The sequence below is a fragment of the Mytilus californianus genome, unplaced genomic scaffold (genome assembly GCF_021869535.1).
Source record: "Mytilus californianus isolate M0D057914Y unplaced genomic scaffold, xbMytCali1.0.p SCAF_1, whole genome shotgun sequence".
Classification (NCBI taxonomy): Eukaryota; Metazoa; Mollusca; class Bivalvia; order Mytilida; family Mytilidae; genus Mytilus; species Mytilus californianus.
The window spans coordinates 36,615,429-36,631,328 of NW_026262581.1; the positions used below are offsets into that span (position 1 = coordinate 36,615,429).

Consider the following 15,900-nt stretch of genomic DNA (forward strand, 5'->3'; position numbering starts at 1 on the left):
TATATTTCAGCTTACTAAAAATATTTTCATAATGTTACTTTGTCTTCATTTCTTAAAACTAATTCCCAAACATTATTGCTCAGTTGATATGTGTCATCCTCATGCGGTACGAGATAACTATAATTCTCATGCAATCCCCGGCGAAAATGGGGGTCATCACAGACAAACATGACATTAAATCGTCATTATACGAACAAGAACAAACAGCTCTTCGTTGCTTTGATATTTATCAATTTTCAGGAAACATTGCGAAAAATGATCTTCAATATTTCGAAAACATATGAAATAAAATTGCAAACACGGTGGACCGTCGAGTGTCAACACACGTAGTAGACTCGTCCACTGGAAAGACGAGGATAATGGTTTCATCATTTGTCATGCATACCCAGTTTTGATTATGATATCCAAAAGGACGTACTTTTTTTCAATCTATGAAACTAGAAAATTCCAAATTTTAATATCTCTTCATCTGAACTTGGCATCTATCACGTTTTGACGGGTCCATTTCATTAGTAAGGTGATCGATAAATCTTACGGAGTTATTACAAAAAAGGAAAACGAACTTATTGTTATGTGTTTTTAACAAGGGTTTCGTTCCGCTAAATTATTTGCGCAAACAAATCAACAAAATATGCCAGTTAAGTTTATCTATTTTTAGATTACAGGTAATCATTTGACACTACGTATAACCTGTGTAGTGATTTTGATTTTACGATAAATTTATGAATGAACGATAATTTTATGAATGAACAAGAGCACCTGGCCTCTTTCTTAGAGAAACACCAATTAAACACATAAAACCGTATTTAATAAGAGATAATTCAGTAAAATTTTCCAATACTAAATCAACAACTGAAATGATTCCATATTTTGCTGAAACATCGTACGAAAGGAGAACGGAATCGCAGAAATTTGCTCTTACGAAGTAAATAGACGCAGATATATAAACCATGAGACGACTGGATGCAAAGCAATACTAATTAAATGCTAAGAAATGATTAAAGCGAATTAAAATAAAACATTTAATTTTGGCAAAATTATTACAATTTCATATGAAAAAACAATAATAGACGTTAAAGTTAATTCAATCAATGTTCAGCACCATTTATCAACAACACTTTGCTCACACGTCTATATCCAGCGGGTAACAATAAATCTGAAATTTCTGAATCCATTACGAAATAATCCGAATCAAAATTATCAGGTATATTAAACTAAGTTGCTCGATCGTCCTTTAATCACTCAATTACATTGTAAATTCGTCTATCCACAGTAACAAATCAGCAAGGAACATACGCTGAAAAATAAAACTTCCACAGAAAATGAGAATGAAACTACTGATCATAAATATTGGGTGGGATAAATAATGGGAGGGTTAGTTTTCGGCTATCAACGGCAGAATGAAAAACTTTAATTCCTTTAAATCACAAGTCTATAAAGGAACCAATCAAAATTCATTGTTATGTTATAAAAATCATAACAAGTTGTATCATTAGCTAAATGTAAAGAACCGAAATAATTCGAACAGTATAAAGTCTATTTCTTTAATCTTCAGTCGCCAATTATATATTTTTAATTAATTAAAAATAGCACAATTTGCTCTTACGAAGTAAATAGACGCAGATATATAAACCATGAGACGACTGGATGCAAAGCAATACTAATTAAATGCTAAGAAATGATTAAAGCGAATTAAAATAAAACATTTAATTTTGGCAAAATTATTACAATTTCATATGAAAAAACAATAATAGACGTTAAAGTTAATTCAATCAATGTTCAACACCAAAAAACCAACGGCCAAACAGTAAACAAAGCACATTGATTGATAATAAACAAAAGTTAAAAACAATTTAAGTTATAGGGCTCATTTAAAGCCATGTTTCAGCTTATACAAAGATCAGAATGAAAACAAAAATAATAATAATACTGACATGAATGGTCAGAAATCAGAAAATATCACTGACATGAATGGTCAGATATTTCTAACAAAAATATGATAATACCGACATGAATGGTCAGATATCAAAAAAAATACTACTGACATGAATGGTCAGATCTTTCTGACAAGAATGGTCAGAAAACAAAATAACCCAAAAAGGATATATACAAATCACCCACTACTGTAAGCACAATTAAACAAAATTGGTACAGAATAAGATTGCTCCTTCTGTTTAAAAGTAACAAGATGAGACTAAACATCCTCTTGTTTAACAATGTGCCAATACTTGAACAAAAAAATTTGTCAACTTTAAATTACCAAAATAATTCAAATGTAACCTACAGATGGGTGAATAAAGTTCACAAACTGGCATCCCAAACTTCAAAAAAGGTTTATAAGTAGCTACAAACTGAACACCACGTTTAAAGCATAAACTTCTTAATCTAGAATTAATAGTGGTGACAAAATAACATGTATTCTGAAAATCAAGTAAACGTGGAATAATTGCTGACATAACTATTACAGTATGTGGCTTAACTAATTTCTCAATTGTAGAGATAAGCACGTTATAGGCTATATCAAAATCAGCAACCTCATAGGTACCAACATTATTGGTTCCTACATGCACCAGAATTATATCATAATTTACCTGAATTGTTCCACAATTAAGCAAATTTATTATGTCCCAAATATTTGCTCCAGGAAAGGCTTGCAAGTGACACCTTCTAATAGTTTTAACATGCTTGGCTATGAAATCGCACACCAGAGTAGACCTAGAATCTATAAAGAGCAAATTTATTTTAAAACAAAGTTTTTAATTTGTTCCACTACATTGATTTTATCAGACAAAGAACTAACAATATATTTAGTATAGCAATTGCTCTTCCAATCACCCACCAATTGGATAGAACTAGGAGAAACCCCTGCTTTCGAAGCCAACGTTGCTCCACCTCTTCGGATATGTGAAGAAAATAATTTTGGATTTAACCCAATTTTACAAAGTAATTCTCTCAGTTTATTCTGAAACTGGTTATAAGTAATTGGCATGCATTTCCCCTTTTTTGTACAAGAAAAAGCGGCACCATCCGAAGTGCAAGGATTTAAAGAACACATCCTTTTATATGCATTTACAGGGCAAAATTTAGATAAAGGATATGCAAGCAAAGGTATCCTTAAAATACGATTACCCAACTGAATTGTTTTTGTCCATTTGAATGCAACTATTATAAGAGATGGAAAGACTGTAACACCACCTCTGCATAGCTGTTTGTTTTTGTCAAATTTCTTGGTTGATACTGGAACTAAATTATACTTCCTGCTTAAAAGTAATAAAGCAAAAAGAAATAAACACCAATATGTCGCATCAAGAGGAGTATTCAAATTCAAAAGTTCACGAAATTTTCCTAGAATTTCTAAAGTAATAGGAAATGCCTGTTTAGGTAAATGTTTTAATTTCCTATCTAACCCTTTCATCGTCAATTTCAATTCGTAAGACGAAAACACATCCACGTGTAATCCTAATAACAGGAAAAGAACTTTAATTCCATTTAAATAATTGCGAATAGATTGAGCTGATTTGAAACTTCTACTGAGAAACTCCGAATAAGTACATAATAACTCCGCATTAATATCAAACGGTTCTAAATGAAAGTAATTACAAAACAATAAATAGGCTCTCCACTGCGTTTTAAAATTAACCAAAGTACCTTTCGCGAAAGCCGAAATCCTAGTCAAAAACATATCTCGTCTTAGCACTTGCAAATCTACAAATACACGAATAAGCAATTACCAAATATGTTCAAACTGAAACAATTCTTTAGGAATAAAATCTCTAGATAGAGACATGCCTTTTGTCCTCTCGTAAAATTCTAACTGAAATTTATAACCTAAATCCCATCTAGACAAAAGATCCGGTAAACGGTTATCGCAACCTGAAATATGTATAGCTTTTAACTCAAAATTATTTAAAGCTGCAATCCAACAAACTTCCCGCAAACACGCCTGCAGGAACACATTTCTGGTAGCGCCTGTATTCAAAACACGAACTGATACCAAATTATCGCAATAAATAACCACCTTTAAATTTGTAAAATGTTTACCCCATAATTTTAAGGCTACTACAATCGTCAACATCTCGAATAAATTTATATGCAAATTTTGATCTAAAATGAACTCCGGAAATGAACAGTGAAAGTATCTTCCGTCCATCCATCCGCCACATCCTGTCAAACATGCATCAACAGAAAACAATTGATCAGGATTTGAGAATTCAGACAAAATCATAGAAACCCCATTGTAACCAGGCAAAAATTCCTGCCACCACAATAAGTCAAGTTTAAAATCAGCTTGAATGACTAATTTCCCTTTATCAGGAAAATCTCTTAACCAATTCAAAAGTCTTGAGACAAAAATTCGGCCAGAACGCACACATTGAGATACAAAATTTAATTTTCCCAGCAATGATTGTAATTCTCTCTTTGTACAATCTGTGCTACATAGCCAATTCGAAACTAACTGCAGAATCTGTGACAATCTTTGAGTATCAATAGAAATTGTCATATTCTCAGAATCAAATAAAATGCCAATAAATATCATTTTTGTACAAGGCGGACAGGCTTTCTCAATTGATTCTTCAATGCCACACTTCTGTAAAATAAGACCCAATTTAGCATAAGCATCATCATTGCTGGAAGGAATATCACATCCAGCCAAATCATCTAAATAGTTCAAAATATCTACACCCATGTTTTGACATATAAATGCAATAGCATTTGTTGTTCGCATACATATATATGCAGCCGATCTCAAACCCATTGTTAATACACGATCGTAATACAAGTGTCCTCTCCATTTGTAACCTAAGAGATGGATGTCACCGGGGTCAACGACTAATTGTCTATAAGCCCGTTTCAGGTCCCTTTTAAACATTTTACAACCTTGACCTTTACTCTTGATTAACATAATAAAATCATCAACCGTGGGATACGAAACTGAAATTTCATCGCCTAAATATCGATCTTTGAAAATACCAGAATTAACCGCCTCGCCCTCTGGAAAGCTCAAATCAACAATTACCCTGCGTTCTATCGAATCCTTTTTTGGAACAGAATTTAAAGGAGATAAAGCTGAAGGACAGCTGAACGGATTTGCCTTAAATGGTCCAACAATTGCTTTATAAGAACTTTCTTTTTTCAAATAATTGGCAATATCATCTGGAAAATCAGTAGCCCCCGAATGATTACGGGAAAAAGTAGACCTGAACGGGCTCCCATCGTGACCCACCGGCCATCCATACTCCAAGAAATCACAAACCTGAGCGTCACTATAATTCTGTAACAAGCTTCTCAACAAAAGAATATTAATTTTAGAGTAAATTGGAATTCTACAACCCTGAAAATTGTACAATCCAGATTTTTTAACAATATTATGAATAGTTACAAAATTTTGCATATCATTTGTACCCAAATAACTAATACAACAAAGAGTACATTTAAGTGAATGTCTAGAACCCCATAATGCTTTATGAAAATCAGGTAATTGAACATGTTGATTTAGTCATTCATTATGATGAGGACATGCAGAAGAACATTCAGGATGATGACTTTTAAGTTTGTCTAATCTATAACAAGTGGCACAAAAATGATTAACCTCACGTTCAACACCTCTAATCATAATTTTATGCGGTGATGTTTTTGAACATTTATTCTTCTGAAATAAAGAACAATACCATAACGTAGGTGTCTTGGACTCTTTTTTACCACCAAAAGAAGGCTTCTTATCGAACTCCTGTTTAACATATTTAGACAGAAGAGGAACTTCCAAATTATCAGGAGTATCTTTCCAGGTTTTAACCCCCGTTTCAATTTGTCTCAAAAATGCAGCGTAGAAGTCAAGTAAAGATTTCCACTGATAAATAGAACTGTAATATACAATTTTCTTCAAAAGAGACAACCTAGTATTTCTCTCGTCAGTTTTAATTTTGCTTGACCCAATTATTTCTAATTCTCCCGCAACAAACAGCTTTAAATCTAAATCTTGAAATGAAACAGATTTATTTATATATTCGTACTGAAGTGTAGTATGGGGCCAAGTTTGTGGATTCTGCACGTCATCGCTAGCTTTAGCAACCATACCCGATTTAACCTTTCGCTTTTTAAGTGATTTCTTTTTACATGACGAATCTGTACCTGACGTACTAGAAGTAGCATCATCAGTACTAGACTCGGATGAATCATAATCAGAACTATCAGATGATTTTAATATTACTCGTGACTTGTGTTTTGTCACCCTTGAGCTACCCGACTTTTTCAACTTTTTGGTCTTAACCGATTTAACCTTCGGGACATGAATACTGTCGTCCGAATCGGAATCTGAATATTGTAATTGAAATTTTGAACCTTGCTTTTTTAAAGATTTTTTTGAACGTTTGCGTAATTGCGAAGAAAAATCAAGCTCACTATCAGAACTATCTTGAGCAATTTCACTAGAATCGACTAAATCTATTAAAGTATTCTTTTTTAAAATATCTGATAATTGTTTTTCTACTAATTTAGTCAAAACTTTCTTTTTTCTTAATTTTTCTAAATTAATCTCACCCTTCTTTTTAAAACTTTTTGAGTCCCTGGAGTCTTTCCTTTTCGCTGGTTTTGTCTTCTTACCGGCTGTTTCAGTTGACTTTACTTTAGGTGCACTCGACTGGAGCTGGCGCGGTCTGCTAGAATTATCGCCTACACCTTTCTCCTTGACTAAATCATTAAGATTACTCGACTCCACATATTTACTTTTCAAGCGCGTTTTTGGAATTGCCCCCTGTTTTTCAAAATCGGCTTTTTCAAGCTTTCTTTCTTTTTCGGAAATGCTTACTTCTAAATTATGGATTCGATGTTCCAACCTATCTACTTCATCGTCAGGTGTAGTCTCATGATCAAAAATATCAGATGTCGGGTCCGACACATCGAGTACGTCCTCATGACCAAAACCAAATTCACTTATTAATTTATAATTTTTTCTTGCTTTATTTCGGGTTACAGGCATAATAAGCCTCCTGTGTAAGACACGGCAACTTGAAAAAATAATAAATTCTTGCAACAAATGACTTGATAAAAAATTAAAAAAGGAAAATTAACCTACAAAATAAGTACTTACGAAAAATAAAGTTACAAAAGTTTCAAAGTTCAGATAAATCAAATGTAGTTGCCATGCCTCACAGGATGAACTTCTAACAGAAAACACCACATTAGTTTTCGGCTATCAACGGCAGAATGAAAAACTTTAATTCCTTTAAATCACAAGTCTATAAAGGAACCAATCAAAATTCATTGTTATGTTATAAAAATCATAACAAGTTGTATCATTAGCTAAATGTAAAGAACCGAAATAATTCGAACAGTATAAAGTCTATTTCTTTAATCTTCAGTCGCCAATTATATATTTTTAATTAATTAAAAATAGCACGTATAAAATGCACTTTTTTTCACTCGGACTTCTATGTTTTTTGATAGTCAAACGGTTGTCCCCCTAAATACAAAAATACATCCACAAGAACATATGCTGAAACCTCTTAAATCCACTAACGTTTTTCAAAAGTTTCAAGCTATGTATTGCATTAGAAAACATACATAGGTGTTTAAGAATGACAGACCAGGAGCCTGTTTAACAAAATACTATGGCTTGATCTGGGCGGAGTCACTGATTTGCGTCACAAAGATGGCCATACGCGATGGCATAAAAGCAATTGCTTTAAAAACTGAGAAAAATAAATCAAATCTGTCCTACATAGGAGGTACACATCTTCAATATACATAGCAAAGTTTAAATAATGTTGAAGGAAAACTGTCTGAGTTAAGAATGACACAAACTAGGTATCATGTTTAGTATTCAATGACATAAACTAATAAGTTCCACACATAGGAAACCTGAGATAAAAGTTTAAAACTGTATAGGAGTTACAGAACTTCAATATGTGTGCAATCACTGTGCAAAGTTTAAATAATGTTAAAAGAAAAAGTTGAAGCTTAGCATGACACAAGCTAGGTACAATCTTTCTGAGTGTGGCAGTTACTAGACCTGCTCTAGACGCTGGCAAAGCAGTTAGCAGCTGGTTAAATTGAACAAGATATTAAACAGTATTATTGTGTTTTGTTTTTAGTGTGAAGCATTATCAGAAATTTACTCTTATTTTATTCATGAAGAAATGCACTTCACAAGTTGTGTCTAGACTTATTTTATCTAATGAGTTTTGTTTATTGTACACCATTTTATCTAATGAGTTTTGTTTATTGTACACCATAAGTGTAATCATTCCCCACAGTAAAACATCAAAGTGACCAAGGTAAAGTGAGAAACGGAACAGAAACGAAACAGAGCGTAACGAAACGAAACATGGCGAAACGAAACGAAACACAGCGAAACGAAACGAAACACAGCGAAACGAAACGAAACATGTAAATTGAGAAACGAAACACAACGAAACGAAACAAAATCTGTATTTTGAGGAACGACCTATAGAAAATCTTCCTGACCAGATATTTGCATAGCCGAAGACACCGAATATTCCATTCAAAATTACTCGTCATTTACATTGGCCAGTATAGATCTTCGTGCAATAATTGCAATAATCAACTTTTTTTTGTTAAATGTGAGGCTTAGGTGCGTCAGCTATGCTACTGAGCTTGTTCTAATATTTATAATTTCCCACGGTTCGATAGTATAGTGGGAAATTACTGTAAAAACGGTACTAGTGAATACTATTGATACGGGTACTTCGTATGTACACGGATGATGTATACATATCACGTGATATTGATATTAAGCGGGAATATTTTCCGGCCTAGTTTGTCACTTCTAGCCAAGCATCAGACTGGACAACAGTGAAATAAAGTTCATTTTCAATTGAATTGTTATTCTAATTTGTATTTAGTAGGTATTAGATATTTTACTAAAGAGTAACTAAGTTATTACTTATTACATATAGTCATGATATTTACTTTATATACAGTCCAAGTATAACTCTCGAGACGGTCTTCCGAGCATTTGGGTTTGGAAACAGGTTTCCCACATATTCCACTTTATTTAAAATGTAGTCTTTTGACTGCAGTTTAAATGGAGTTTGACCGAGGTAACTCGTTTTTGTTGGTCTTTCCTGGCCTAAGGGATCGTTGATGACAGAGCAAAATATTTTTGAATACAATTTATTAATTATTCTATTGAATTCTTTAATGAAAGTTAATTTACTGTGCATTGATACTCATGATTTATGTATATTGTGTTTATCAATTATATTTATATGAATAACATATGGGGTCCACCAGTATTGCTGGGCTATCGGCTATATATATAGTATTTAGTATTTATTGAGATGCCAAGAAATAGTAATTAGTAAAGTTGATACTAAGGCTTCTTGTCACGTGCAACAATGAGGGAACATTGACATTAGAATAGCTATTACTGTGGATCGCCTGAATACCAGCCTAGTCCGTCCAATACTAGGTTTAATCTGTTTGTTAAGGTAGATTAAATTACAATGGAGTTGTGTTCATGTCAACTTGAAACTATACAACAAAATATAACATGTTCATTATGACATGTTTTTTTTTAAATGTATGCAAAATTAGGAATTTGAACCATAATTTGCGATTCAATGAACATGAAAATTTGAGATTTTAAGCGAGTCACACTGTCCTATGGATACTTAACACATGACATGGGTAAAATCTCTTTGTTCTTACTGTGTTATTATCTGGATAATGCACAGGAAAAGTGTGCATTAACTACCTCAGATATACTGCACAGTTCAAAAGTACTCTTACCTTTAGGGGCGGACCCTCGATTTTGAAAGGAGTGTAATTCCATATAAAATTTTAAAAATATCACCAAGTGTAGCGAATATAAAAAATGTGATATGATTGCCAATGAGGCAACTCTCCACAAGTGACCAAATGACATAGTAATTAACAACTATAGGTCACCGTACGGCCTTTGCCAATAAGCAAAGCCAATACCGCATAGTCAGCTATAAAAGGTCCCGAAATGACAAATGTAAAACAATTCAAACGAGAAAACTAAACTAACGGCCTAATTTATATACAAAAGATGAACAAAAAACAAATATGTAACACTTCAACAATTGACAACCACTGAATTACAGGTTCCTTACTTGGGACAGGCACATTCATACAGAATGTGGCGGGCTAAACAAATTAGCGGGATTCCAACCCTCCCCCTAATCTGGGACAGTGGTGTAACAATACAACATAAGAACGAACTATAAAAATCTGTTGAAAAAGGCTTAACTAGTAATTTTTTGGGGCCCTTTATATCTTGCTGTTCGGTGTGAGCCAATGCTCCGTGTTGAAGGCCGTACCTTGACCTATAATGGTTTTCTTTTATAAATTGTAACTTGGATGGAGAGTTGTCTCATTGGCACTCATACCACATCTTCCTATATCAATGTAAATCTGAAATCAGTGTTTCCCAGTAAAACCAGATAAAACATTTTTTTTTGTAATTTCTGCCGAAAAAGAAATGTATTTTAGAATATCCAAATAAATAAAAATCTGATTTGGATTAGTTTCGTGCTCAATGGAATTAATTACGACTATTTAGATATGTATGCCTTTTAAGTTTTGGGATCGAATTTAACGAGGAACATATTTAAGTTTGTATCAAAACAGGTTTGGGGGATAAGCTACAGATCAATCAGATTTTGTTTAGAAGCGACATGTCTTTTAAATTGATACAGTAAAAAAATGGAGGTGAGGGGAAGTTAAAGATCGAAAAGTGTAACATTATTTTCAGTTTACATAATATTTGTAATTTAGGTACATCTCCACATGGGAAGGTCGAATATTCATATGTATTATATATGTATGGAACGCCAACACTGTCTTGTTATGACCATTTTCATTATATGATGTGCATTTACCTTTATATGATGTGCACTTGTCATTATATGATGTGCAAACACCTTTATATGATGTGCAAACATCCTTATATGATGTGCAAACATCCTTATATGATGTGCAAACATCATTATATGATGTGCAAACATCATTATATGATGTGCAAACATACTTATATGATGTGCATATATACTTATATGATGTGCATATATACTTATATGATGTGCTTATATACTTATATGATGTGCAAATATACTTATTTGATGTGCAAATGTACTTATATGATGTGCGAATGTACTTATATGATGTGCAAACATTCTTATATGATGTGCAAACATTCTTATATGATGTGCAAATGTACTTATATTATGTGCAAAGATCCTTATATGATGTGCAAATATACTTATATGATGTGCAGATATACTTATATGATGTGTACATATTATCATTATATGATGTGCAGTTACCATTATATTATGTGCAAATATCTTTATATGATGTGGATGTGTCATTATATTATGTGCTTGTAATCTTATATGATGTGGTTTGGTTTACTTCATTATATGATGTCAAAACGTCATTATATGATGTTCTTTCATCGTCGTTATGGTCAATGAACATGATTACGATTAGAATGATTACTGTCTACGTCATAACTGATTCCGATCTGCTTCTGTAAACTATAAACCCAGCTCAAATATGTGTCTATCGCTAGCGAGAGTGCAATTAATAGGAAAAATGAGACAATGCAATTTAACAAAATCAACGTTTCAAACATTTCGGAGGGAGATTAAGATCAATTAATACAGGAGCTAATTGGAGAAATTTGCGGCTGTGGCGAAAATATGATAAAACAAATTTTGAGGCTCTTTATAGCTTGCTATTTGGGTTAAGCAAATGCTACGTGTTGAAGGTCGTACTTTGACCTATGATTGTTTACTCTTACAAATTATGACTTGGATGGAGAGTTTTCTCATTGGCTCTCATACCACATCTTCTTATTTCTATTCATTGCAAAATGCACCATTGAACTCACAGTCAGTTTTAAAAATATTTCATAACAATAGCTATAAAATTATCTACTCGTGCATAATATGGCGAGATGGTTTGTCTTATAAAATGTTATTGAATAATATAAATGGTAAGATGTATAATGTAGTGTTGCTCCTACAAAACCATACAAAGTCGGAAATATTTGTGATATGACGTATACATGTAGTGTTTTGTACTTCCTTAATTTGTCTTTGAAACAATCTTTTTTCCACAGAAAAAGCCAAAATATCCAAATTTGGAGACCGCATGCTTAATTCACGTACTGCCCGCGAAATGCGAAATGGTCAGGTTGGGTAATGTTCACATATTTGTATATACAGATTGTTTATTTTCAACTTATTTTAATGGAGATTTTTTTAATTGCTAATAAAATTCTGCAACTTGAGTATGACAACAGATTTGGAGTGGCGTCAACGGTTTCTGAGATACAGAGGGGTTGATTCCTGGTGAAGTGTTTTGGATTTTATTTTTCATCCGATTAGATGGGATTTTTTTCATTGTGTACTCATTTTGATCCTTTTCGGTAATGTCAAAGAATTTTACGTAGTTCATACGGTTATTTAGTTAAAAGGAAAAAAAACCCATTGAAAATCACACTTTACCACACTTTTTAAATTTAGGGTATTTGATATTTTTATTTTCCAACAGAGATGAATGGGGTGATGCCCGTCTTTTGCATTATGTTCCTCGTTTTCGTCTCTTTAAAGAAAAAGAATTAAATGCATTAAACGTGTCCAAATCCTTACTGTGTCCACCTTATTACTGTGTCCACACTCTTTGTTTCAACACTTGCCCAATTGTTCCGCGCTTTCGATGGCATCTTCTAGTAATTATAATTCGAAATACTTTGCTTGCTTGTGACAATGGTGTTCGTCAAGGAGTAAACTTATCACCTTTTCTATTTTCTTTACTTTTGATTGACTAAAAAAAATTCTTAGTGAGTAAAAATATTACAGGACTTAACAGAACTATACCAGAAGATCTGGAAAGAGAATTAAAAATATATCTTAAATTTTTTATACTCCTGACTAAAGACTTTTGAAACCTCTCTCTCTTGTTTTGTATATATTGTAAAGTTATTATTGTTATCTCTGTACTGATGTCATACATTGACTTTATGAGAATAAAGATATAGATTAAGAGGCCATAATTATACCGGTATGGATGATTGATTGATTAATTTGTTGATTTATATTTACCGCCACTTTCAACACTTTCATGCTATTTCGTGGCGGTGAGTTTATATTGGTGGAGGAAGCCGAAGTTCCCAGAGAGACCACCCAACCTTCGTTTGGAAAACTGACAATTCTGGTCAATTAAGATAGGAGTCGAGCTTACCTGCCACATGCGGTATTTGAACTCACACACCTAAGTGTCGACAGACAAGTGATACAGTAGTTCGACTATTCACACCACTCGACCAGCAAGCGCCCATCTCTTTCATCCGAAATGCTTTAAAGGAGATATATAGAATGAACTTCAACTCGGTGTTTTTCATTTGCTTTCAGCTTTTTATTATGTTTTCGTGCATATATTTCACAACTTCAATATAGATGGTTATGGATGGATGCTTGATGTGCAGCGGCAAATTGATATGCATATTCGTACAAGAACATGTTACAGCTATTTTCCTGATGTATGTAGTTAAAAGGTTTGGTTGGCTTGCTTGCTTTATTTGTATAAATGTTTGTTCAAGCATTCAATAACATCATACAAGCTGAAACCCAGCCTATCTGTTGATTAGAATTGTAAAACTTAATTAAAATGCATGAGCAAAAAGTTATAAAAACAAAGCAATCAAGCCGCAATCAAACCTTTAAACTACATGCATTAGGAAAATAGCTGTAATGTGATATGAATATTAACCCTGCTTTGTACTAGACCGACACCCTGAGCCGAATTTTTAACATGCTAGTTCACAAGGTAACTTTCCGAAGGAAGACATGTCACCTTACCCGGACAAATTCTTCTGATTCCGAGCCGACCAACTTTTGCTCTTATTCCTTAATTTCGCGGGCTTAGCAGGGAAGCAGCAAATATCAATTTGAAAGTCTTTGGATTTGACCCGCCGGGGGTCGAACCTATGACCTCTCCCACTCTATGCGAACATGCTACCACGAAAGCACCACCACATGCAGTAACCCGCAATATAAAAGGTTTTGTGGGAAGCCGCTCATTTTTTGGTGAGAGGGGGGGGGGGGGGGGGCAACATTTTTGGAATATGTTTGATTCCAAATTTCTTGAAAGAGATTTTAAATTTTCAGAAGGGGAGCGAAATAGTTTGTTTCTATTTTAAATCAGGGAAAAATAAAACAATAATGAAATTAAAAAAAAATAACCATGTTCTTTTTTATTAAAGTCCATCAAGGAAATACACGTGCCCCTACCCACACTACAGTCGGTGTCTAACAAATGATTAATATATAATGTACAGATCATCTGTCTAAGCTTTGGTTACAAGGATCTGACAACACTTCGTTTTACTTTCTGTCCTGGTTAATATTACATCAGCCAATAAAATGTCAGCCTTCATATTTTTGAAGGTGTGGATCAATCCGACAAAACCAGAGAATCATGGCCCTATGGTCTTGAATTGAGCGTTTTCAGATCGGCGTAAGCAAAGCTTGAACACACAATACCTGTAATCTAATCAGATTGGTGTCTAAATGAACTTAAACGCTGCATTCATTTATTGTTTACTGAGACCTGTTGTTCTCTTATAGATAGAGAGTTGTATTTTGAATTTTTCAAAGTGAAGATTTACGGCAGCGGCTTTTAATATTTTGCGTTTATCCTGGAAACTATAATAGATTTAAAAAAAAACAAATAGTGCAATGTGTCTGAGTAAACTCTATAGTAAAGGTCCTTTTTGGGCAATTTTGGCTCTTCAGAGTTTTGTTGTTTTATTGGCTATTATCTTGATAACTTATCTATAGAGAAACCTTTCTTGAAAACTGGTATAGACAAGAACAGATATAATCAAAGTAGTGAAGTACTGATCATCGGATGACCGCAAATTCTTGTGGATGGTCACAAGCACTTGTCCCAAAAAAAATCATATCTGTACCTGAAAGTAATGTTAATGTACAGAGATATATTTTTTTTCTGAGACAAGTTCGTGCGTGGATGATGAATAAATGTTCGGAAATTCAACCTCACCGTAATAACTATTATATTGTAGTAGTACAAATTATATATTATTAATCTGTGATCTAAAAAAAAAAATTTTTATGAGTATTCATTGAAGAAATTAACTTATAACAAGCGATAAGGAATGTTATTTTGCACTCTATAATGTCCGTATTTATAAATCGGTTACCAGTCAAAAACGAAAGCTACGTAAGTAGAAATCTCTTTGGTAACAATACATCGGAATGTTAAAATAAATAAATAATAATTATGGTAATTTTCTTTCATTGGGGGTGGGGACGTGTGAGGAACAGTGGAATTTCTCTTATTTTTTTTCAAGTCTACACCTTGAAAAAGGAAAAACAGTCAATAAATACCCCCTTTTCCAAAGACCTACAAATTTCAACCCCCCCCCTCTTCCCCAAAAAAAAAGCCACCACCGGACAATTACACACAAACGCACATACACACATTTTCAATACTTTTGTTCGTAATAACAAAAAAAAAGTATTAAGTTTCTAAATGCATTATAAGTTTAAAATATTGCGTCAGTAGTGAATCTAGAACTTCAAGTGTGGAAGTTGTTTGCGACTTCACGAACTTTATTTGGATTTGCCGGTTATGGTCTCATTAATATTTACCACACCTTCATTCGATATTAGCTTCAGATGAAAAATTTTCGGCTAGTGAAATTGTTGAAACTAAGGATTCAGGTTTTAACAATTGAGGCGAGCGGAATCAGGCGTAAAAATTGATGCCTACGGATTTTGAAGACATCGCCATAACATTATACCGCAAATCTATAACTATATAAAATTGAATGCACCTTTCCATTAAATAAATGATGAAATTAAAGGCCCCTTTTATTTCTTCCTA

At 33.3% G+C, this 15,900-nt stretch overlaps 1 protein-coding gene across 1 annotated transcript; it reads right to left on the reverse strand.

Annotated features, from left to right (window-relative positions):
* Window positions 1–1,008: 1,008 nt before the first annotated feature.
* LOC127702665 (uncharacterized) lies at window positions 1,009–7,396 on the reverse strand. The gene is made up of 2 exons (XM_052206960.1): window positions 6,538–7,396; window positions 1,009–2,722 (listed from the first exon to the last, which is right to left on the reverse strand). The coding sequence occupies exons 1-2, from the start codon at window positions 6,974–6,976 to the stop codon at window positions 2,211–2,213; spliced, it is 951 nt and encodes a 316-aa protein (XP_052062920.1). The 5' UTR covers window positions 6,977–7,396; the 3' UTR covers window positions 1,009–2,210.
* Between the last annotated feature and the right edge of the window lie 8,504 nt (window positions 7,397–15,900).